This window comes from Poromitra crassiceps (genome assembly GCF_964638095.1).
Source record: "Poromitra crassiceps genome assembly, chromosome: 10".
Classification (NCBI taxonomy): domain Eukaryota; kingdom Metazoa; phylum Chordata; class Actinopteri; order Beryciformes; family Melamphaidae; genus Poromitra; species Poromitra crassiceps.
In genome coordinates this window covers 42,637,247-42,663,762 of record NC_139631.1, presented here as the reverse complement: position 1 = coordinate 42,663,762, position 26,516 = coordinate 42,637,247, and the positions used below count along the sequence as shown (strand labels likewise).

The following is a 26,516-nucleotide window of genomic DNA, read 5'->3' as shown; positions in this document are numbered from 1 at the left end:
TGTCACTTATGAGAAAAAAATATTTTTTGAGCTGTGCAGGGCAACAAATGGTTAGAGAATTATAATAGTCTTAAAAAAATCTAATCGAAAATCTAATTTTGAGAGAAAAAATCTGATCTATATATTTTTTTGCTGATCCGAAAAATCCGTGATCCGTGGCTCAAAATCCGTCACGCGATCCGATCCGTGGGTTTTCTGATCCGTGCCAGCCCTAGTGTTTACCAAGCCTTTGAGGTGTATTGTTACATGTGTTTGTGTGTGTTTACCAAGCCTTTGAGGTGTATTGTTACATGTGTTTGTGTGTGTTTACCAAGCCTTTGAGGTGTATTGTTACATGTGTTTGTGTGTGTTTACCAAGCCTTTGAGGTGTATTGTTACATGTGTTTGTGTGTGTTTACCAAGCCTTTGAGGTGTATTGTTACATGTGTTTGTGTGTGTTTACCAAGCCTTTGAGGTGTATTGTTACATGTGTTTGTGTGTGTTTACCAAGCCTTTGAAGTGTATTGTTACATGTGTTTGTGTGTGTTTACCAAGCCTTTGAGGTGTATTGTTACATGTGTTTGTGTGTGTTTACCAAGCCTTTGAGGTGTATTGTTACATGTGTTTGTGTGTGTTTACCAAGCCTTTGAGGTGTATTGTTACATGTGTTTGTGTGTGTTTACCAAGCCTTTGAGGTGTATTGTTACATGTCGTCGTTACATAAGGATCATTCCGTGTGACCTGCTGCTATTAACCTTAGCAAACTAGCTGGAAGCTACAGAGCAGGACACACGCGCGGATGAGCACACACACACACACGCACACACACACACACACACACACACAGGCACACGCACACACACACACACACACACACACAGAGTGGGTAGGTCATAATGTCATGTCAGTGTCATGGTAAAAGCTGCTGGTGAAATGTCAGACTCAGAAGAGTAAAAATGGCCGAAGCCTGGATGGAATATGTTGGTCAAGGCATTCCAGTCGGCTCATCCTGTGATGTCTGATTTCTCTCTATGGGGAAACTGCTTTCTGTTGCTCCTCCCTCCATAGAGGTCAGAGGTCGTGGTCTGTAGCTGGCAGGACTCAGGCTACTTGAATGTAGGGCTCTTCTTCACTCTACAGTGAACTAGGCTTGCCACGGTAGTACAGTAGGTGTTACCGGTGTTACTGTTACATTACATAACATGCCCACCGGTAACACCGTTCATTTTGCGGAGGAAGAAATGAAAGAAAAAAACCTCTGCTCCTTCGTGCCAGTTTCAGCGTGCCGCGTCGGTGTAAATTACAAGCACTCCCTCCTTTCTAGGGATGGGCATTTCTAGCAAAAACACAACATTTTGCCAGTCAAATTTTACATGGTCTCCCCTGATTCGAAGTATAGTTGAATCGCATGGATTGACCAAGTAAAACAATTTTAATACGCATTTTACACAAGGTCTATGGAAAAATGAATGGCGGATGAAATCCCATGGACAGGGAGACTTTGGCACTCTTATTGTCATTAGGCAGCCAGACCTATGTTAGCAACGTTAGCATTAGCGTAGCGCTGAGATGGCTCAGGGAACAGTAGACAGAATATCAGCTTTTCTTCATGCAGTAACAAGCCTAGCCCCGTTACTCCTCTTTCAGGGTATGACGTCATCGTCTACCCTATAAGAGTCCTGTCTCCCTACTAGAGATGTAACGGTATGAAAATTTCACATCACGATTATCGTGACCAAAATGATCACGGTTATCAGTATTATCACGGTATTCGGAAAAAATTGCTGAAAATGTTCAAAAAGTACAGAGACTCACTGAAATCATTTTACGACGTTTTATATTGAAACCTCAGACCCAAAAAGGATTGATACACTCACTGAAATCATTTCTCCAAGGCTGCACGTTTGCATCTGGGAGACTGTTGCCAACTTTGGTTGATGATGGACAGTATTTACCATGTTTTTCAAAGCACTGTAATCACAGTACCACGGTTTTAATGATAATGAAAATTTGAAACAGTACAGTTATCGTAAGGAATTTTATCACGGTTATCATTAAAACCGGTTATCGTTACATCCCTACTCCCTACATAGACTTGCATGCGACTCTGGCTCCCAAGCTGTCTAAATCAGCGATACGGACGTATTTACAAGTGTCACAGAAACATATCAAAGACACCTACTAGAGAAGAAGGGTTCATAGCTTCTCAACGTCGACGCTAGTGCTGCAACTATCGATTATTTTAGTAATCGAGTATTCTACCGAATAATCCATCGATTAATCGAGTAATCGGATAAGAACCCTTTTTTGTGTTTTCAAAGGCTTATCGTAAATATACACCAAAAAATAAGATAAATCTCTTCAAATAAACAACTACATTGGTTTCTTTCTTAGAAAAAACAACATTTTTATTTTTAAATTGCATAGAACTGGCAGTGGGATCATTCATCTTTTCAACCTGACGTTTGAGTTCTTCCAGTGTACAGCAACCGTTAAATAATATGAATGAATGGCTTACTAGCTAGTTTACATCCTTCATTTACCTTACAGCTGCATGAGGCAACTTCGCACATTGCTGCTCTTTCTCTCTCACACACACTCACTCTCTCTTTCTCTCTCACACACCAACAGGCTAGTGTGATCACACACACACACACACACACACACACACACAACGCTGTTAAATTAGCCGCTAATGTTAACGTTAGGTTGAGCTTTGTATTTCTCACAGAAAACGGCAAGCCACATCAAAAAAATGCAGCGTGAATGCAGTTACTAATAGTCATATTGGCAACGTGGCAAGCCAGCAGCACAACTACTACTAGTCTTAATATCAAGTAGCAATCATTAGCATACATTTACATTAGCGTTGTGTATAGTTAACGTTACGTTACTTTGCTCCGCTCGACGTAGATGCGCTGGTGGATGCGTAGACTGGATGTTTACGGTTCAGGTGCTGAAGCATTGACGAGGTACTGTTGTGATATGCAAGTATCGTTACAGTACTTGCACACCACTGAGTTTGTGTCCTTTTTCAGCGTGAAATGGTCCCACACTTTAGACAGTTTCGGTCGCTTTGTCGGCCCTGGTTCTTCCCTTCCCGGCTCCTCCTGTCTGCTTTCTCCGCCGCCTCGTTCCATTTTGCGGGGTCCGCTCGCTATAGCTCTGCCTCTCTGGTCTGTCTGCGATCATGTGTTCTCACGTGTTTACCCTATGTTTACACCGGAAGAGCGCTGTGCCACACCAGTAAGCGTCCGTGAGAAACACAGTCTCTACTCTCTAAATGCCGTGTCGAGGCGAATCATTTTGGCCTCGATCATTTTAATTATTCGAGGTACTCGAGGAATCGTGACAGCCCTAGTCGACGCTGCTCATAAATGCTTCTTTTCATCCCAAGTCTGTGCTGCTGATATTCTTTTTTACGCAGCTTTCGACCAGAGTGGCGCTGTTGAGCGCTGTGACGGCTGGGAGCTCTAACCCGCACGTCAATGAATGCAACTGAAGCTGCAAACCTGTAATATACTGTGTTTGCTCACACATGTTTGATCCTTGGTTTATTGCTGGTTTAAAGCAGCTTTTTGTGGATCTTTTTTGTGAATCTTTGTAAATGCAAACTCAGGGCGGAAGTGTGTGAATATTTTCTGAGTGTGAACTAGGGATGTTCATTTTGAACAATTTACATAATCTAAAATCAGGAAAATTAACGATCAATTATCGATAGCGTAGTAATAATAATTATATATATATATATATATATATATATATATATATATATATATATTTACTCTGGTCTGGTAATAACGTTGCGCATTCTCTGCCGTTCTCTGCCTCTGTTCTATGCCGCTGTGTGTAGTAAGAATATCAGACACTAGCGCTGCTTAGCTGACAGCACAAGAGTCAAATCAACAGGCCTGAGCCTCACTGAGGTCCGCAGACCGCTGGGTGCGTTTGTTTGTGTCCCCGGCGCATGCCGGTGGGAATTCCACATGTTTAAAACAGTTTTGTTGGCACAAAGGCCCGTGCCCAGCCAGAAAACTAGAGACTATATGAAGCTCCACCTCACGTTAGTCGGCTGTGCAATGGAGTGGGGCGAGGAGGAACGAATTCCACCCAAACCTAGTCCAAAAAAAAAAAAAAAAAAATAATAATAATAATAATAATAATAATAATAACAAAAAAAATAATAATAATAATAATAGTAATCGATCAAAATTCCACATGATCGAATCAATTCCTTAACGATCAATTATCGATTTTCGATAATTGATGAACATCCCTAGTGTGAACTCCATCATCAGGATCAGAATAAGGTTTATTGTCGCGGTCTGTAATTAGGTTTTCCAGACTCAAGATGCTCCAACATCAACAGGAGAGAGACAACAAACGTAGACAAAACCAGAGTGAAACCGATACTAGTTACACACATTAAACATTGAAAGCCGTCTTTAAGAAGAGAGAGTGGTCAGAGAGATCAGCTGCTAGATTTAATAGTGAACTGGTATTTTAGCAACATGAGACTGGTGTCTGCTGGTTATTTCCCAGTCTGAAAGGTGTCTGATCTCCATCTGTTCAGTCTTGACCAAATGAAAATCTGGGGCGGCAGGTTGGTGAAGTGAAGTGGGAGACTGGATTTCACCTGGAATTTAAGACACATTAATGCATTTTAAGGTCTTACTAGGGATGCACATTTTCCACAAATTCCAAAGTCGATCAATGGTAACGTTAACGAGCAATCAATCGAGTAATTGTAATTAAAAATACAAATTTTTCCAAACCATACTAATTACCAAATGCGTTTTTTCCTCAATAAAACCTTTATTTATACAGCAGCAACTTATTGTATATTTCTCACAGCATTGCATAGCATAGCCTACGCTATGAAACACATAAAAACGTAGAGGCAAAACTTTTAGACATGTCAACATTTGCCGAGAATCCCCGCCGCGGCCGGGCTCACAGATTGTTTACTTTTTCTGCTTGCAGTGCGTCGCCGCGTCGCAGCTCTTGAACGCTGATGCAGAGTTGCTCAGCTCCAGTCCAGGTGAGACTAGGATCCCAATGAACATTGTTCAAGTGATTGTTGTTGTACATGCGTCGCAACTCTTCCTCTTTGAAGAGGAGAGGAAGAGGAGCCAGCCAATTTATCAGAATGAACACTACTGTTCAAGTAGAGCATCTTATGACTTGTCTGAAAAAGGCTATAGTGATGTAGCCGAGTGTCCGGGTCCGCCTATACTTACACTTTGTTAATAAAACAATAAACAAGAGTCAGGCTGTAACGTTATAACACGTTTCCACATTTATTCTCAGACAGCTAGCGCCTAGCGTTAGCACACTAGTCAACACCGGCTCTGTCAACAAAAGTCCCCCACTTCCTGTTCTACGGCAACTCTGAGGGGACATCCACAGAGCCTCGCATACACACTGAACAGTGATATCATTGCGCCCTCTGGAGGATCATTGAAAAATGATTTGAAAACACCGCTCTACTGACAGAATGCACGTTGCTTTTTGTTTTGTTTTGATCTAGTAATTTTTCACATGCTTGAGTAAATCCTTAACGAGTGAGTAATCGAGCTTCGATTAATTGTGTGCATCCCTAGGGCCTGTGTCCACCTAGCGTCTTTTTCCGACGTTAAACGCTGGGAGTGCACTGGGGAATGCTGATCCCAGCGCACAATATACAAGGAAGCAGTCTGCAAGTAACGTTAGTTCAGCTTGATAGCTGAACTAACGTGCTAGCATGCTAACAACACAGGTAGGCTACGCTATTAAAAGCAGTAAGCACAACACTCACCAGAAATATTAAGTGTCTAGCCGATCTGCTCCCACAATTGAGCCGTTCTGTCTCTGTTGCGATAGTTTTTCCATATGATTAGTTAACAGAAAAGGAGCAGCCGACACCAGCGTCTTTCTGAAAGTTAAAATATTTTCAGCTGGAAGCGCTGGGAGCCGGGCGCACAAAAACGCCGAAAAAAGACGCAGGGCGCTGCGCACTTTCTCTAGACGTCCGTGTGCGCTCGCATACGCTCTCCCCCCATTGGAAACAACTGAAAAAAGACACTGGACCTGAGGAAAAGACGCTAGGTGGACACAGGCCCTTAGGCCGTACATTTCTGTATTTTTACTCTCTTTCATTTTGAGAGGTTTATTCCAGACAAGAAAGGTCAGGGAGTTTGATCAATTGTCTGCAGAAGATCAGGGAATTTTACTGATCTATCTGACTTCCCAGAAGATCTCAGAGTTTAGGCTCTTTCCCAGCGACGTTCATCAATCCGGTGTATTTTCAGGCTGAAAAACACAGCTGAAGAAAGATCAGTTTCAGGTCATAGCAGCTCTGTCTTTCAGTGAATCACATGAGCTGTGTTGGTATTAAAGTGTGGCTGAAAAACACGCTGAAGAAAGATCAGTTTCAGGTCATAGCAGCTCTGTCTTTCAGTGAATCACATGAGCTGTGTTGGTATTAAAGTGTGGCTGAAAAACACGCTGAAGAAAGATCAGTTTCAGGTCATAGCAGCTCTGTCTTTCAGTGAATCACATGAGCTGTGTTGGTATTAAAGTGTGGCGGCTTGCAGGGAGCAAGGTTTGGGATCATTTCAGTGTCATCTGAGAGACTTACAGGAGTCAGAATCAGGAATGTGGATTGTGGCTCGTCTGAAGTGAACGCGTCAAAGACCAGATGAAACCAGCAGCTGCTGTATCTTATAAGACTATTTCTGTTTCAAAAGAGGCGTCACAAAGCAGAATGGATAATGCCATTGGCATCAATACAATCTTATCAAGTCCCATCCCTACATACTGTGGATGCAACAGGAACGGATGTAATATGAAGCTCAGTGTTTCCCCCCTAGAGAAATGTTCAGGCCTGGAGGGATTTCAAAACGTACCCCGACCGCTACGGCGGGGGCCCTCGCTGGCGACGCTAAAGTTTTAGCTAACCTGTTCACATCTATGTTCGCCAATGGCATCCCAAGTATCATCAGACTATTATGGGATGCGATGCGAACAGTTGTATTATGGGATGTGCGTTTCCCAGGCAACGACACACGTTGACACGTTTTGGAACAGTGCTGCTGCACGTTGGCACAATACTCCTAAAAGCAAAATGCTTTTTGTTTTGAATGATTTGGCATCTTCTATTACTGTCAAACACTGTCAACACCAGTATTGTTGTATTGTAATAATATGCCATAAAGGTTTATTGAAATTTTGGGGAGAGCAAAAAAAAAAAAAAAAAATGATATATATATATATATATATATATATAGATATTTATTTTTTGCAATTTATTTTCTGGCCTGGCGGGGGCGTCATTGGCCTGGCGGGCCCACCAGGCCTGTAGAATGGTAGGGGAAACACTGAAGCTGTAGAAGAGAGCAGCAAACACGAGGATTTCCTCGTGTTAAACTCACTAAATGTCTCACTGCACTTTGAGATTTGTCACATTTTAAAATGAATGATCCTGGACCTGCTGACTGTTGTGACACACTGGGTCGTTTCCATCACACGTCACCATCAATCTGATCCTGGACCTGCTGACTGTTGTGACACACTGGGTCGTTTCCATCACACGTCACCATCAGTCTGATTTCCTGATGTCTGAGGTTTTCATCCAGCCACAGCCACCTTGTTTAGTTTACAGTGAGAGGCACTGACACACAGCACCATCACAGGGTCATGATATTCTCACAGAGTAAACAACAACACTGACACACAGCACCATCACAGAGAGTCAATATGATATTCTCACAGACTAAACAACAACGCATCAGATACTTCTGGGTTGTTTTTGACCACCAACTTGCAAGAAACCTCCCTGAGTCCAGAGCAAATAAACGGTGCTGTGTTGGAGGGTGTAGAGAGAGGCTGAGGGGTTTTGACGGCGAGACAGGTTGGGATTATTGTTCGTTTCTATCTCAGGAAAGTTAAAGCAGGCAAAACAAGGCCAGGTCGAAACCTGGCATAGCCCCGGTGCTTGGTATCGTCACCCATTTTTTCCAAAGGTGGGTTGTATCATTTTAGATAGTTATTATTAGAGATGCTGCGATCCGATCATGTGATCGGATATCGGCGCGATATCAGCCAAAAAACATGGATCGGATCGGATCGGATTCCAGCGAAAATGACCGATCCAAGGCTCCGATATAAGCACTCCATTCCATGACTCCGCTCCAGGATTTCTATCCAGCATGCAGCACACTGAGGCCGCGTTGAGCCTAGGATGGCCAGGGCCAAAACGTTGTCTTGCTTCAACATACATCGCATCGCATAAACCATTTCCACCCGCAGGTTTGAGGAGTAGCTAACATAAACGTCAGATAAATACTCTCTATAGGCTAACGTTACCCACTGAGGCAGCTAACATGGCTAATTAGCTAGCTAACACCAGCTATCTTTCTCCTTTAAACTAACGTTAGCGACACGTAGTTGACTGAGCGAACGGCGCTGTACAGCAGGTCGTTATCAAAACGTATTGCACTGAAGAGAAGTAACATTAGATAATGACAAAAGACTCCTCCAATCTGGCAGTGGAAATGTATGCACAAACTTTGTGTGTGTGTGAGAGACAGGGACAGGGCTGTGTGTGTGTGTGTGTGTGTGTGTGTGTGTGTGTGTGTGTGTGTGTGTGTGTGTGTGTGTGTGTGTGTGTGAGAGACAGGGACAGGGCTGTGTGTGTGTGTGTGTGACAGAGAGAGAGAGACAGGGACAGGGCTGTGTGTGTATGTGTCCTGTGTGAGACAGAGTGGGGGTGTATGTGTGAGGAAACAATAATTATTTGTGTCCAGTGTTCACCCATTACAAAATAAGTGTGTATTTGATTGTTATGTTTTAGTTTTACATCAAATTAATTAGATGAACTAAATCGTTTACATACTATATTACCAAAGCACACACATACCTAACTCTAAAAATGTTTGTTGCCTGCTAGCTATCAGACAGCATAGAGAGGCTTAAATATGTGCTGTATCGGATCGAAATCGGTATCGAATCGGGTATCGACATTTGATCGGAATCGGATCGGTTTTGAGGCTAAAATATCGGAATCGGATCGGAATTGAAAAATCTCGATCGCAGCATCTCTAGTTATTATCATGCTAATGCCTGTGCAAGTGGTCATTTTTCTGATCAGTTTGTCTATAAGTAGTTAATTGACATATAAAAAGGGCTGCCGGGCGATTTGAAGCTATATATTGTCCTTCATTTCGTTGTTGAGGTAGGCTAGTCCTCGTGGTGTTTGTCAAACAAAATTGGATGTTGAGAAACCAGATTGATGAGCCGGGGGTTCCCCCATTTTAGCAGCAAGCTACGCAAGCTCATGGAGGTGTGACAGCTGTAAACATAGGATTTCATTGGTCAAACGTATTTTCCCAGTGTGTGAACACTTTAATGTAACGTTAAAGTTATCATCTGTAGCGTTATCACCTCTAAACAGTTTATTTTTTGATGGGAAATGAATGATTGCGAGTCTAAAACACAGCAAAATCATAGTCAAAACCTTATTTAAAAAGGGGGGGGGGAGATATCAACCCTGTCATTGTACAGTCAGTGAAAATTTGGAACCAGTTCAGGCGTTCATTTACAATCACTAGTCTTTCTTTATCCGCTCCGATAGTTAATAATCACATGTTTGCCCCCTCGACCTTAGATGGAGCATTCGAGGTCTGGTCAAGGAATGGGATAGCATCATTATCTCACCTTTATATAGACAATAACTTTGCATCCTTTGAACAACTGGTGAACAAATTTAATATCCCTAGAACACATTTTTTCAGGTATTTACAACTGCGGAACTTTATAGCCTCACACTTTGATTGTTTTGCCCTGCTTCCCCCCACATCCCTATTAGACTCTATATTTTTTTGCAGGACTAGTTTTAAACAGGTTATAGGCAGGTTATATGATCTTCTTAATCTCCATAATTCAGCAGCTTTAGACCTTCTTAACACATTCAGTGCCAAGGACGTCTGTGCACGTCCTAAAAAAAAGTAACGTTCAGTGCCAAGGACGTCTGTGGACGTCCTAAAATCATAATTCATATTATTCCATAATTCTGCTGTTTAAGGTCGTACCCAGCCAGTGAGCATGAATCCCTTCAAGGGATCACACGGCGCCACCTTAAACATCGTCACAGGAGCTGCTCCACCCACCTCAGATCCTTTACTTTGTACAGGAGACAGCGGAGAAAGCCGTGGAAACCGATGCATGCTTTCTGCCAGAGCCGTATATATTGCTCCGTCTACAGCGAGAGTGGGCTCGGCTGCATCCGCGCTCACAACTGAGCTCTTATGCTTCTATCTATCTCCACACGATTTCCTAGAAAGCCAGCATCCGAAGCCGAACGGGCCAAGCCTTTTCGTTCAGTCGCGTTTGCCAGCGCGCATCATTTCCTTGATGCCCATCAAGGAAATGATGCGCGCAGCAAAGCTGGGATCTGTCCGGGGCAAAAACGGAGTCGAGAAAGCAAACTCTGTGCGTGTGGGAGGAGCCCGCAGCTCAGAGGTGGAGAGGGGGGGGGGGGGGGGGGAGAGAGGGGTGTGTGGCTGCACAGAAACCACACCACACGCCACCACATCAGAAAACACCAGCCAGAGTCAGTGAATGTGCTCGAAATTAGAGTGCAAAAGGTATTCATAAAAGGGACTATATCTTGGAAAGAAAAAAAAAACGACAGAAAACCCTTGAAAGTGCACTTTTTTGAGAGGCTGTAATTTCATAATGGAACTGTCTAGAAACAAAATTTCTTCTTTGGAAGAAGCAGGAGTGTTCAATCTTTCATTAAAGTCCAGCCCCGTTAATATAGCCATAATAGAAAAAATTCTATAGCTGTTTTCAACTGAATGGAAGTGAATCTGGCACAGGCTCCAGACAATTTTACTGAAGCGCTGTGGCACTGAATGTGTTAAGAATAGGTGGGAAGAGGATTTGGACGAACAAATTCCAGAAGCAGTTTGGCAAAATATTATTTGCAGAATATATTTATCATACATCTGTCAAAGACATGCTGTTATACAATTTAAAGTGGTACATCGACTTCATTGGTGTATAGTTAGACTGTCCAGAATCAAACCTGATTTGGATCCAACCTGTGATAGATGCAAACGGGCTCCTGTAAGTTTATTACATTTGTTTTGGACGTGTCCACGATTACTTAACTTCTGGCAATTTATTTTTGATACTTTTTCAAAAATTTTAGAAGAACCGATAGTCCCATCCCCTTTTATAGCATTATTTGGTGTCGCACCACCGGATGGCCAACTAAATAACTATAAGTGCAACATGATGGCATATTGTACTTTGTTAGCCAGACGACTAATATTGTTTAAGTGGAAAGACCCTCTTCCTCCCACTTCATCTCAGTGGATTAAAGATGTTATGCAATTTCTCAAACTAGAGAAGATCAGGTACTCGATTCAAGGGTCCGCATTGAGATTTTTTGCCATTTGGCAGCCCTTCCTAACATTCCATTTGGCAGCCCTTCCTAACATTCCATTTGGCCCCTTCCTAACATTCCATTTGGCAGCCCTTCCTAACATTCCATTTGGCCCCTTCCTAACATTCCATTTGGCAGCCCTTCCTAACATTCCATTTGGCAGCCCTTCCTAACATTCCATTTGGCCCCTTCCTAACATTCCATTTGGCCCCTTCCTAACATTCCATTTGGCAGCCCTTCCTAACATTCCATTTGGCAGCCCTTCCTAACATTCCATTTGGCAGCCCTTCCTAACATTCCATTTGGCAGCCCTTCCTAACATTCCATTTGGCCCCTTCCTAACATTCCATTTGGCCCCTTCCTAACATTCCATTTGGCCCCTTCCTAACATTCCATTTGGCAGCCCTTCCTAACATTCCATTTGGCAGCCCTTCCTAACATTCCATTTGGCCCCTTCCTAACATTCCATTTGGCCCCTTCCTAACATTCCATTTGGCAGCCCTTCCTAACATTCCATTTGGCAGCCCTTCCTAACATTCCATTTGGCAGCCCTTCCTAACATTCCATTTGGCAGCCCTTCCTAACATTCCATTTGGCAGCCCTTCCTAACATTCCATTTGGCCCCTTCCTAACATTCCATTTGGCCCCTTCCTAACATTCCATTTGGCAGCCCTTCCTAACATTCCATTTGGCAGCCCTTCCTAACATTCCATTTGGCAGCCCTTCCTAACATTCGTGGAAAACATGGAAGCTGAAAATGTAATGCCTTAGTGTATAATTTTGTTCTTTTCTTTTCTTTCTACAGGTCTGGTGGGATGGGGTGGGGTGGGTGGGGACTTCAGGGGATTTGATACAGTTTGATATAAATGTTTGTATTACGAAATGGAAAACCTTGAATAAAAAAACCTTGGTTTAAAAAAAAAAGGGGGGGGGAGACGTAAAATCGCTTATTGATTTTTCTAAACGGATATGATTTGATATCCGGTTATCCGTGTACACGTGTAGATGGGGACACCCCTACACACACATCCTACAAGTTGGGAGATTAGCGAGAGAAACTAGCAATAGCAAGCGGGAACACAGTGGGAGAGAAAGCGTTAAAAATTGGGAGAATTCCGCCTAAATGGGGAGTGTTGGCAGGTATGGTGTTATTGTTACACCACTAAGAAGGAGTGCTCTAAACCTGCAGGACCACATTCCAACATATGAAATACAATGTCTGTCCTGCTGCCAACACCTCTCCTCCCTCTGACACGTCTGTCCTGCTGCCAGCACCTCTCCTCCCTCTGACACACCAAAGCTGCTCATGTTTCACAGTCATATTACATCTGAAAGTCAATGTGTCATCTATAGCAGTGGTTCTCAACTGGTGTAGCCTCAGGACCCACTATTTTCCTTGTCATGAAGTCGCGACCCAAATTTCAGATTTTTTTTTTAAACTACCCAAATTTATTGCACAAAAAATAGCACATTAATTTAATACACAATGCCTTCATGCACCGTTATAAACCTCAAATGAACAAAAAAGTGCAACAGAAGTGCAACTAGGGCTAAAAACCAATTGAAATAAGGCAGACTTGAATTACAGGCCTATATGTTTTTAAATTTAAACAAAACTGGTCATTACAGAAAGTCTTATTTGAACTGTATGAAATATGAAATAAAAGGCAGACTTATCTTGAATTACATGCCTATATGTTTTTAAACAAGTTAATAATAATAATAATAATAATAATAATAATAATAATAATAAAACAAGTTAACCTGGTCATGCTAATGCAGTTTCAGTAGTCTGAATTTAACTAATATGAAATAAAAAGGAATCACAGGCAGGCTATATGCTTTTTAGTTAAACTGGTCATAACTTTTAATTAAACTGGGGCCATGCTAATCCAGTTTCAATCATCTGAATTGAACTAAAATTAAATATGAAATGAAAAGGCAGACTTCTCTTGAATTACAGGAAGAGCATATGCTTCAGCTTGTTAAACAAGCAAAACTGGTCAGGCTAATCCAGTTTCAATAATCTGAATTTAACTCAAATGAAAAAAATATATATATTTTTTTATTTTTTGGCCAATGTCCGCGACCCAATCAAAACGGCCCCGCGACCCACCTTTGGGTCGCGACCCACCAGTTGAGAAACGCTGATCTAGACACAAACATCATGTGCTTCCTCCTGCCTGCTGCCTGCAAACACCGCTTCTTCCTAAAGCAGCCAGTAGAGTAGAGTCGGGACTGTGGGAGAGACACATTTAGAGTTGAATGTGTTTTCTGCATGCGGGGAACTCCCTCCACTTTGTTCTGGCACCAATTACAGACTTCAGCCTGATGAGTCAGACCGCTTTCAGAGACGATCCACCCAAAACACACGTTACATTTCAGATGGAGTCAATCCACCTAAAACACACATTACATTTCAGATGGAGTCAATCCACCCAAAACATACGTTACATTTCAGGCCATTTTCTGGCCAAAAGGGGGAGTGCTATGGGGGCGTTGCCAAAAAGACTCCTAACTTCCAAACGGACTCGCGTAAACCCACACAACTTTGTAGACAGTTTGGTGGAGGTGTGCACTCTAGTTTTACTTATGGGTTTATTGTATAGATGATTTTTGTGTGTGTATTGTTTTGTATTACTAGTTGGAGGTTTGTGTTAGTGATGACTGTGTTCATGTGGAGCAGACTTGAGGCTTTGATTGCACAGGCAGAATGAGAAGATGTTGATCCAAGTGGTGACTCACGAGTCTGGTATGAGTTTGACTCAGCCTGGAAACCTGACACTCAAACCCAGGTCCCTCCACAGCCTCTCAATAGCCATTTCCACTCCCACCAAATTCACCCATTGTGTGTCTAAAAGGCCGGAAGTAACACAGGTGCAAGCAGAACATTAATGAGGGTTTCCCAACTTCCAATCCTTTTGGTGATGCAGTGCCGGGGCCCTCATTACTGTTTTGCTTGCACCTGTGTTACTTCCTGCATTTTAGCCACAATATGGGTGAATTGGGTGGGATGAAAGAAAGGATAATAATATCATAGTAGCCCTGTTTTCATTACCCAGCAGAAAGTGTATTTTTAAGCTCTCACAACATTTATTTTCAAAACGTTTATGAGAAATGGTCCTGTACACTTGAATCCTGATCATGAATGTCTCATAACATCAGTAGCTTAGCTCAGTGGTTCTCAAATGGGGGTCCGTGGCACTTTGCCAGGGGGTCCGCGAAAAGTTTTCAGGTTAAAAAAAAAATATATATATATATATATTTTTTATTAAAAAAAAAATGCTACATGTTACTTATTCCTTCTCAAACTACTTCCTACATGGTGCTAGTCTATCAAAATATCTTGGCTGTCATTGATTGTGTTGCATAGTGGTTTTCTGTACTGTTGACAAATTGTGATATTGTAAGTCACTTTGGACAAAACAAAAGCGTCTGCTAAATGACTGATGTAAATGTAATGTAATAAAAAAAAAAAAAATTTTTTTTTTTGCAAAATCTTCATAGTTCAACGAAAATAGTTTATGCTTTAAATCTAAAATGGTTCATGGATTACATTCTAATAACAAACCTATCAAATTAAAAGTCAAGCATGTTACCGTGGAAACAATTAAGCTTAGCCCAAAATCACAAATCAGAATGAGGGGGTCCCCGGTATATTTTCTATCTTGTAAGGGGTCCTTGGCTGAAAAACATTTGAGAACCTCTGGCTTAGCTTGTTAGCTAATCTAAAGCTGTCGTACATTTTGGGCATGTTAAGCCCACGTGCCCGACGTGCAGCCAATCACAATGTGTGAAGCCGTGATGTCATCCCCAAGCACTTCCTGTAGGGCGAGTAGATGTTGAACCCACACCGGTCATGAAGCGTGTGACAAGCCGCGTAAATAGTGATATTCCTGGAATGCGAGTTAAGGAGCCAATTACATGTCCTCTGCATCTACATTAAATGAAGACATTACCGTTCGTACGATAGATAGATAGATAGATAGATACTATAGATAGATACTATAGATAGATACTGTAGATAGATAGATAGATAGATACTGTAGATAGATAGATAGACAGTAGGGCTGTGGCGATTCACTTATCTCCGGATTCGATACTATCACGATTCTTGGGTGCCGATTCGATTTATATTGCGATTCTTAAGTATTGCGATTCTACGATTATTGCGATTCGATATTACGATTTATTGCGATTTTTGTTTATTTTTTTCTTTTATTTTTTCAGTTTGTTTCCTTTTTTACACTAGATTAGAACATGGGAAAAGTTGAATCATACACTAGAGACTGTATATTATATCATGAGTAGGGCTGGGCGATATAGTTAAAAACAGGGGCGGACTGGGATCATAATTCAGGCCGGGCATCAAGCAAGCCAGGCCGATATGGGCTGACGCGCGTGAAATTTGGGCCGTTTGAAGCCCAATTTGGGCCGTTTGAAGCCAGATTTGGGCCGTTTGAAGTCCAATTTTACAATGAGATGCACCCACTTTAACCCTGAAGTGTAATTATTACTTCAGACTAACTAATAAAGTAATAAAACCACTAGTAAACCAGTAGGTGGCGTCTGGCCTGCTGTTCAGTGAGTGGCCTGACTGCAAGCACAAAAAAAAAAAAAAAAAAAAAAAATTGCGATTATCGATTCTGGAAAAAAAGATCGATTCAAAAAATCGTGACATTAAAAATCGCGATACTTAGGTGAATCGATTTTTTCCCCCACCCCTAATAGACAGGTAGATAGACAGATAGATAGATAGATAGATAGATAGATAGATAGATAGATAGATAGATAGATAGATAGATAAATAGATACATAGATAGATACATACATACATACTGTAGATAGATAGATAGATAGATAGATAGCAGTGTTTCCCACAGGATTTAGAGTATTTGTGGTGGGGGACCGCACCCCCCTAGGGGGGTGCGGGGGCATGACCCCCCGCGAGATTTTTTTAAACATTTTAAAGTAAAATGCATGAATTTGGTGTACTTTGAGAAAGCTTAAGAGCAAAATTAAAAGGCTAGATCTATGAAGAACATGTCATCATTACTGTGCTGTGGGTTTACAATGACAAACTAAATTTCTCCCTATAGGTCAGGGATACTCAACTTGCTTTGCCACTTTCGTGAAATGATAGAAGGCGAGGGGCCAGTTAATAAACAAACAATATACATTTTTCTGTAGCGGATTGTAGGTTTTTGGGGTGTCAGCCGGAGTTTAGGCTGACAGTGTTGTGCACACCGGATAGTTAGTTAGGTTAAGTACATACATAAGTGCCTGGGTAGCAAGCAGATGGCGGTATTTGACAATTTAGCAGCTAAATCATAGATTATTGAAAGATATTCCATATTCCAGACTGAAATGCTATAACAGAACTATTGGCCAGAATGACATGAACATTTATTGGACACTTATTCAGCGGATATCTTGCATGTTGTGTTCAGGTGCACTGTAAAAGGAAAAAACAAGTTTTTTTTTCTTTTTCTTTTTCTTTTTCTTTGGTCAACATCTTTTTGTGGCAGTCCAAATTAGGGATGGGCATTTCTAGCAAAAACACTATTCGAAATTCGCTGGCCAAATTCGAATTTAATTCGAAATTCGAAAATAAAAATAAAAATGTAATTTTTTTTTTTTTTTTTTTTTTTTGTGAGTGAAATGTTGCATTGTCTCCCCTGATTCTAAGTCTACGGCTTTATTAATTAATATAAAAAGCTTCTGCTGTGGATTTTTAGCTCAAACAAGCATTGCACCACTGAAGTAAAGAACATGTTACATGACATTGACATTTTCGAAAATAAAAAACAGTTTTGACAATCATGAGTGGTTCATTAAATATTTAGTAGGCTCAGGTCTGAGTGCCAAAGGGGTGCCAAAGTCACCCCCTCTCCCTCTTCATGGGATTTCATCCGCCATTCATTTTTCCATAAACCTTGCTTAAAATGCTTATAAAAATTGTTTTACTTGCTCAAACCAAGCGATTTGACTATACTTAGAATCAGGGGAGACAATGCAACATTTCACTAAAAACTTTTTTTTTTTTTTTTTTTTTTTCGAATTTCGAATTTCGAATTTCAATAATAAAAGTCGACCTTGATAATAACAACGATTATTCGAAAATTCGAAATTCGATGCCCATCCCTAGTCCAAATCCTTTTGTGGCGGCCCGCCACAAATTCCTTTATGTATGGGAAACACTGGATAGATAGATCCCGTAGATAAATAGATACAGGCCTGGTTACCACAACATTACATTCAGTAAAAGTTTGTCATTCAGTCCCTTTGGGGACAGCGTCTGGAGTTAAATATCCAGAACGCCTCCCTTCTTTTAACACATTGAGTGCCACAGCGCTTCAGTAAAATTGTCTGGAGCCTGTGCCAGATTCACTTCCATTCAGTTGAAAACAGCTATAGAATTTTTTCTATTAGGGCTATATGAACAGGGTTGGACTCTAATGAAACATTGGACACTCCTACTTCTTTCAAAGAAGAAATTTTGTTTCTAGACAGTTCCATTATGAAATGACAGACTCTGAAAGAAGCGCACTTTCAAGGGTTTTCTGCCGTCTTTTTTTACTTTTCAAGATAAAGTCACTTTTATGAATACTCTAATTTCAAGCGCATTCACTGACTCTGGCTGGTGTTTTCTGATGTAGTGACATGGTGTGGTTCTGTGCAGCCTGCGTGCCCCCCCCCCTCTCCACCCCGGAGCTGCGGGCTCCTCCCCACACGCACAGAGTCTGTCTTCGCAGCCTCAGTTTTTGCCCCGGGCGGATTTCAGTGCAACAAGGAAATGGCAGGCGGGACTGAGGGAGAAGGTTTAGCCGTTCGGCTTCGGGTGCTGCCTTTCTGGCGGGTGGTCGTGTGGAGGGGCTGTGTGCAGGCGGATAGACAGCGGCAGAAGAGCTCAGTTGTGGGCTTGGATCGCAGCCAACTGTCGGCTGCGGACAGAGCAATCTGTGTGGCTCTGGCTGCAGCATGCGTCGGTGTCTCTCTGATCACGGCTTTCTCCGTTTTCTCCTGGACAAAGTAAAGGATCTGAGGTGGGTGGCGCAGCTCCCGTATAGAGTTTTAAGGTGGCGCCGTGTGATCCCTTGAAGGGATTCATGCTCACTGGCTGGGTACGACCTTAAACAGCAGAATTATGGAATAATATGAATTATGATTTTAGGACGTCCACAGATGTCCTTGGCACTCCTCGTTACTTTTTTTTAGGATGTCCAGAGACGTCCTTGGCACTCAATGTGTTAAGTAGCAGGTCGTGGTCTCCACTAGGCTTGCCACGGTAGTCGGTGTTACCGGTGTTACATGGTGGTGAGGCACACACCGATTACATAACATGCCCACCGGTAACACCTAAACTCCACCTGTTCGTGACAGTTCCAGCATGCACTCAGCTACGCTGGTGTTTATTACAAGCGCTCCCTCGTATCCTGGCTCGCTTGAGTTCATCAGATCTCTGGTTAGACAGACCAGCAAGTTACGTTAGTTGTACATGTTGTGAACACAATCCCCCTCATACACACTTAGGTAAGACCCTTATCTAAGCCTGTGTTATGACAGTAAACTGAGTATCTCTGGGTATGACAGTAAACTGATTATCTCTGGGTATAACAGTAAACAGATTATCTCTGGGTATGACAGTAAACTGATTATCTCTGGGTATGACAGTAAACTGATTATCTCTGGGTATGACAGTAAACTGATTATCTCTGGGTATGACAGTAAACTGATTATCTCTGGGTATAACAGTAAACTGATTATCTCTGGGTATAACAGTAAACTGATTATCTCTGGGTATGACAGTAAACTGATTATCTCTGGGTATGACAGTAAACTGAATACGGATTATCTCTGGGTATGACAGTAAATTGAATACTGATTATCTCTGGGTATGACAGTAAACTGATTATCTCTGGGTATGACAGTAAACTGATTATCTCTCTGGGTATAACAGTAAACTGATTATATCTGGGTATAACAGTAAACTGATTATCTCTGGGTATGACAGTAAACAGATTATCTCTGGGTATGACAGTAAACTGAATACTGATTATCTCTGGGTATGACAGTAAACTGATTATCTCTGGGTATGACAGTAAACTGATTATCTCTGGGTATGACAGTAAACTGATTATCTCTGGGTATGACAATAAACTGATTATCTCTGGGTATGACCGTAAACTGATTATCTCTGGGTATGACAATAAACTGATTATCTCTGGGTATGACAGTAAACTGATTATCTCTGGGTATGACCGTAAACTGATTATCTCTGGGTATGACAATAAACTGATTATCTCTGGGTATGACAGTAAACTGATTATCTCTGGGTATGACAGTAAACTGATTATCTCTGGGTATGACAATAAACTGATTATCTCTGGGTATGACAGTAAACTGATTATCTCTCTGGGTATGACAGTAAACTGATTATCTCTGGGTATGACCGTAAACTGATTATCTCTGGGTATGACAATAAACTGATTATCTCTGGGTATGACAGTAAACTGATTATCTCTGGGTATAACAGTAAACAGATTATCTCTGGGTATGACAGTAAACTGATTATCTCTGGGTATGACAGTAAACTGATTATCTCTGGGTATGACAGTAAACTGATTATCTCTGGGTATAACAGTAAACTGATTATCTCTGGGTATGACAGTAAACTGATTATCTCTGGGTATGACAGTAAACTGATTATCTCTGGGTATGACAGTAAACTGATTATCTCTGGGTATAACACTAAACTGATTATCTCTGGGTATGACAGTAAACTGATTATCTCTGGGTATGACAGTAAAGTGATTATCTCTGGGTATAACAGTAAACTGATTATCTCTGGGTATAACAATAAACTGATTATCTCTGGGTATGACAGTAAACTGATTATCTCTGGGTATGACAGTAAACTGATTATCTCTGGGTATGACAGTAAACTGATTATCTCTGGGTATGACAGTAAACTGATTATCTCTGGGTATGACAGTAAACTGATTATCTCTGGGTATGACAGTAAACTGATTATCTCTGGGTATAACAGTAAACTGATTATCTCTGGGTATGACAGTAAACTGATTATCTCTGGGTATGACGGTAAACTGATTATCTCTGGGTATGACAGTAAACTGATTATCTCTGGGTATGACAGTAAACTGATTATCTCTTGGTATGACAGTAAACTGATTATCTCTCTGGGTATGACAGTAAACTGATTATCTCTCTGGGTATGACAGTAAACTGATTATCTCTCTGGGTATGACAGTAAACTGATTATCTCTGGGTATGACAGTAAACTGATTATCTCTCTGGGTATGACAGTAAACTGATTATCTCTGGGTATGACAGTAAACTGATTATCTCTGGGTATGACAGTAAACTGATTATCTCTCTGGGTATGACAGTAAACTGATTATCTCTCTGGGTATGACAGTAAACTGATTATCTCTCTGGGTATGACAGTAAACTGATTATCTCTGGGTATGACAGTAAACTGATTATCTCTGGGTATGACAGTAAACTGATTATCTCTGGGTATGACAATAAACTGATTATCTCTGGGTATGACCGTAAACTGATTATCTCTGGGTATGACAATAAACTGATTATCTCTGGGTATGACAGTAAACTGATTATCTCTGGGTATGACCGTAAACTGATTATCTCTGGGTATGACAATAAACTGATTATCTCTGGGTATGACAGTAAACTGATTATCTCTGGGTATGACAGTAAACTGATTATCTCTGGGTATGACAATAAACTGATTATCTCTGGGTATGACAGTAAACTGATTATCTCTCTGGGTATGACAGTAAACTGATTATCTCTGGGTATGACCGTAAACTGATTATCTCTGGGTATGACAATAAACTGATTATCTCTGGGTATGACAGTAAACTGATTATCTCTGGGTATAACAGTAAACAGATTATCTCTGGGTATGACAGTAAACTGATTATCTCTGGGTATGACAGTAAACTGATTATCTCTGGGTATGACAGTAAACTGATTATCTCTGGGTATAACAGTAAACTGATTATCTCTGGGTATGACAGTAAACTGATTATCTCTGGGTATGACAGTAAACTGATTATCTCTGGGTATGACAGTAAACTGATTATCTCTGGGTATAACACTAAACTGATTATCTCTGGGTATGACAGTAAACTGATTATCTCTGGGTATGACAGTAAAGTGATTATCTCTGGGTATAACAGTAAACTGATTATCTCTGGGTATAACAATAAACTGATTATCTCTGGGTATGACAGTAAACTGATTATCTCTGGGTATGACAGTAAACTGATTATCTCTGGGTATGACAGTAAACTGATTATCTCTGGGTATGACAGTAAACTGATTATCTCTGGGTATGACAGTAAACTGATTATCTCTGGGTATGACAGTAAACTGATTATCTCTGGGTATAACAGTAAACTGATTATCTCTGGGTATGACAGTAAACTGATTATCTCTGGGTATGACGGTAAACTGATTATCTCTGGGTATGACAGTAAACTGATTATCTCTGGGTATGACAGTAAACTGATTATCTCTTGGTATGACAGTAAACTGATTATCTCTCTGGGTATGACAGTAAACTGATTATCTCTCTGGGTATGACAGTAAACTGATTATCTCTCTGGGTATGACAGTAAACTGATTATCTCTGGGTATGACAGTAAACTGATTATCTCTCTGGGTATGACAGTAAACTGATTATCTCTGGGTATGACAGTAAACTGATTATCTCTGGGTATGACAGTAAACTGATTATCTCTCTGGGTATGACAGTAAACTGATTATCTCTCTGGGTATGACAGTAAACTGATTATCTCTCTGGGTATGACAGTAAACTGATTATCTCTCTGGGTATGACAGTAAACTGATTATCTCTCTGGGTATGACAGTAAACTGAATGATTATCTCTGGGTATGACAGTAAACTGATTATCTCTGGGTATGACAGTAAACTGATTATCTCTCTGGGTATGACAGTAAACTGATTATCTCTGGGTATGACAGTAAACTGATTATCTCTGGGTATGACAGTAAACTGATTATCTCTGGGTTGTGGATAAAACAACACATTTGAGGACATCATCTTGGGCTTTGAGAAACACTGATGGACATTTTTCACCATTTTCTCTGTTTCTGACATTTTATAGCCAAAACAACTAAGCGATTAGTCAAGAAAATAACCAACAGTCACTGGACTCTGGCACAGTCAGAAAGACTCTGTGTCAACCCACCTCACTACAGGCTGTTAGGCATTTCTGTTCTGAATTATAATCAACGGCAACAATTCTTCTCAAATGGGTTGCCAGGTATTCGGTCTGGTAGGGTATACAGTAGGGATGGGCATTTCTAGCAAAAACACTATTCGAAATTCGCTGGCCAAAGTCGGCTTTTAATCGAAATTCGAAAATTAAAATTAAAATGTAAAAAAAATTAAAAATGTTTTTTTTTTTTTTTTTTTGCATTGTCTCCCCTGATTCTAAGTCTAAGGCTTTATTAATTAATAGATGTCTATAAAGTTTAAACTTTTAATGCACACAACAGCAGTAGTACAACGGACGCGTTTCAGCCTCACAGGCTTTCCTCAGCGTTGCTACAGACAGTGGGTGTGACCCATATAAGTAGAAGCCATATATATGGGTCACACCCACTGTCTGTAGCAACGCTGAGGAAAGCCTGTGAAGCTGAAATGCGTCCGTTGTACTACTGCTGTTGTGCGCATTAAAAGTTTAAACTTTATAGACATCTGTGAGTGCTGTTTTTGATTTAATTTTTGAGATTTTTGGATCGGCACCCAGTAACCATCTTTAAAACGTTGGGTTGAGCACACCAGTTCGTTGATTAGTTTATTAATTAATAGAAAAAGCTGCTGTGGATTTTTTAGCTCAAACAAGCATTGCACCACTGAAGTAAAGAACATGTTACATGACATTGACATTTTCGAAAATAAAAAACAGTTTTGACAATCATGAGTGGTTCATTAAATATTTAGTAGGCTCAGGTCTGAGTGCCAAAGGGGTGCCAAAGTCACCCCCTCTCCCTCTTCATGGGATTTCATCCGCCATTCATTTTTCCATAAACCTTGCTTAAAATGCTTATAAAAATTGTTTTACTTGCTCAAACCAAGCGATTCGACTATACTTAGAATCAGGGGAGACAATGCAACATTTCACTCACAAAAAAAAAATATATATATATATATTTTTTTTTCGAATTTCGACTTTCAATAATAAAAGTCGACCTTGATAATAACAACGATTATTCGAAAATTCGAAATTCGATGCCCATCCCTAATATACAGTAGGTCGGGTGGCCAGGTATATGTGGTCAGATGGAGGTCTGATGTTTCATTGATCTTCTATTAAAGCAGTTGATGATGTGTTGGAGCAGTTGACTGCTGAGTGTTGGATGATGATTATCATTTCATTCACCTGGTTATTAAAATGTTCTTGTTTTGTCTTTGTCTCCTCCCTCTCTTCTCCCTCCCCATGGCTCCTCCCCCCTCCTCCAGTCGTGGGACGTGTTTTTCCGTAACGCCAACGCCGGCGCTCCTCCAGGCTCGGCCTATCAGAGCCCTCTGTCTCTGTCCCTGGGGGGCGTGGCCTCTCCCCAGCTCTCCTCGCTGGTCGGAGTGCAGCCCAACGTGGACAAAATGGTGGAGGATCACCTGGCTGTCCAGTCTCTCATCAGGGCCTACCAGGTATGCACGCACGCGCGCACACACCACACACACACACACACACACACACACACACACCACACACAGGACATACTGCTAGTATATACACACACACACACACACACACTGGTAATGATCTGAAGGGGGCGCTGCTTGGAAGTCGAGGCTAAAATCCATTTATTTGCCCAATAGAGAGTTGGAGACAAAATCATGAAAACTGAGTAATGTGGGAGCTTTTAAACAAGGGCTGGGTTTAATTTTTTTTGAAGAATCGAATCAATCTTCATTTGAATGATCCGATATCGATTTATGAAATCCTGATATCAATCTTTTAATTAGAGCTGCAATGATTAGTTGATTAATCAATTAGTGGATCGACAGAAAAGTAATCGCCAACTATTTTTATAATGAATTAATCATTTAGACCCATTTTTAAGAAAAAGATACTAAAATTCTCTGATTAAATGTGAATATTCTTTGGTGTCTTTACTCCTCTATGACAATAAACTGAATATCTTTGGGTTGTGGGAAACACTGGACACATTGACATTTAGAAACATTGTCACTTTTCACCATTTTCTGACATTTTATAGACCAAACAACTAATCGATTAATCAAAAAAATAATCAACAGGTTAATCAAGAATGAAAATAATCAGTTTGCAACCCTACTTTTAATATATGCCTTTTCCCATGGATGCTTGAAGCTTTAACTCCGTTAATCTCACGTTTCCATTTAAAATCTAAAGTTATTGTTGATGCAGGTGGCGACTAATTTCCTGACTAGTCTATAGAGCTCAAAAGTCATGTGACGTTTCTTGTCCCAGAAGTGAATTCCCCATTCATTTTCTCCATAGACATTTCGAAAAAAAAATCCTTATCTAACGAATTTTAAGGCTTGACCCAAACCAACCAGTGTTCCAGAGAATCCTGAGTTGACCATAAATCATTTCACTTTGAGCAGAAACAAAAAATAAAAGCAGCGGGGGGGGGTGGTGGGGTGTCGAACTTTTTATCATTTTTCCAGCATTTATTTTTTGTTTTTGCTGAAAGTGAAATGTTTTATGGTCACTCACGATTCTCTGGAAGACTGGTTGGCTTGGTTCAACCCTTAACACGTTCACTGCCAATGGCGAGTTGACTCGTCAAAAAAATTCCAACGGTTGACTGCCAATGACGAGTTGAGACGTCAAAAAAAAAAAAAAAAAAATTTGACGGTGCTACGTGGATCAATGCCCCCCACGTCTCCTATAAAAATATTGGAGCCACCGAAGGTATACAACCCATTCCACCGACCCACTAAGTGGCGACAGTGCTCTCCATTCTAGAGGAAGGCAAGCAAAAAGCAGTGTGAGGAAGCCATTCTCATGAAAATGGATTGGCGAAAACGCTTTCGCGCTTGGGAGCTGGCGGTGGGGTTTTGCAAATTTGCATAATAGATTACGGGTGGAACACACTTTGAAACACGCAGCATAAATAAGACCAGAATCGCAAAAGCTTCATCAAAGCTCTCAGAACCCCAAGAAACGAGCGAGCCCATCCATCCAGACTTCCTCAAAGAGCGGCCGCCAGCAGACAGGCACAGCAGCAGCAAAGCAGTGAGCCTGGTGACGCGAGGTTACAGCAGCAACAGAAACGAGCTTGTGACACGCCCGCTGCAGCCAAGAAGAACACACACGGAGGGAGGAGTTTGAAGGAGAGGGGTGTTTCCTGCTGTTATGGAGGAAATTACTGTTCAAAACTATTGTTTAGATGTCTGACGTCTTACTGATGCCAAAAATGAATGGTTAAAGTGACTGTTCTATCGAATTTCACAAAAAGCCATTTATCTCAGAATAAATTTTCAGACGCTGAAACCATGCTGTATTCAAGTGCTAATGCCTACATAACTACTAACTCTACAAACTAACTCTTTTAGACAGAGAAAGCACACATTCTATTAGTTCTTTTGAGATATTGTGTGTTCACAAAATCCTAACAGAAACGAATCCTCGGCTCTTGAAAGATGAGCCAGAATCCTCAAAAAAAACCTCTGGCAGAAGCTAACTACAGTTTTGAAAAACGGCTGGCAGTGAATGTGTTAAGACTCGTTATATAAAGATTTTTCTAAATGTCTATGGAGAAAATGAGTGGAGAATTCACTTCTGGGGCAAGAAATGTCACATGACTGTTGAGCTCTATAAGGAAGAAAACAGCCAAAACTGAGCGCAATTGAGTCGATACTAAAGGTATTAGAGGAGGGGGGCTACCGTAGTGGAGGGGGGCTACCGTAGTGGAGGGGGGCTACCGTAGAGAAGGGGGGCTACCGTAGAGAAGGGGGGCTACCGTAGAGAAGGGGGGCTACCGTAGAGAAGGGGGGCTACCGTAGAGGCTGGTGGCTGCGTAAAGACGCAACAGTTACC

At 41.2% G+C, this 26,516-nt stretch overlaps 1 protein-coding gene across 1 annotated transcript in view; it reads left to right on the top strand.

The window, feature by feature from the left end:
* The window catches only part of ogdha (oxoglutarate dehydrogenase a), a 113,431-nt gene that overhangs the window by 8,966 nt on the left and 77,949 nt on the right, over positions 1 to 26,516 (top strand). The window contains exon 3 of the mRNA XM_083644135.1: positions 23,948 to 24,136. Within this exon, the coding sequence (XP_083500261.1) occupies positions 23,948 to 24,136 (189 nt within the window). The remainder of the gene's footprint in view (positions 1 to 23,947; positions 24,137 to 26,516) is intronic.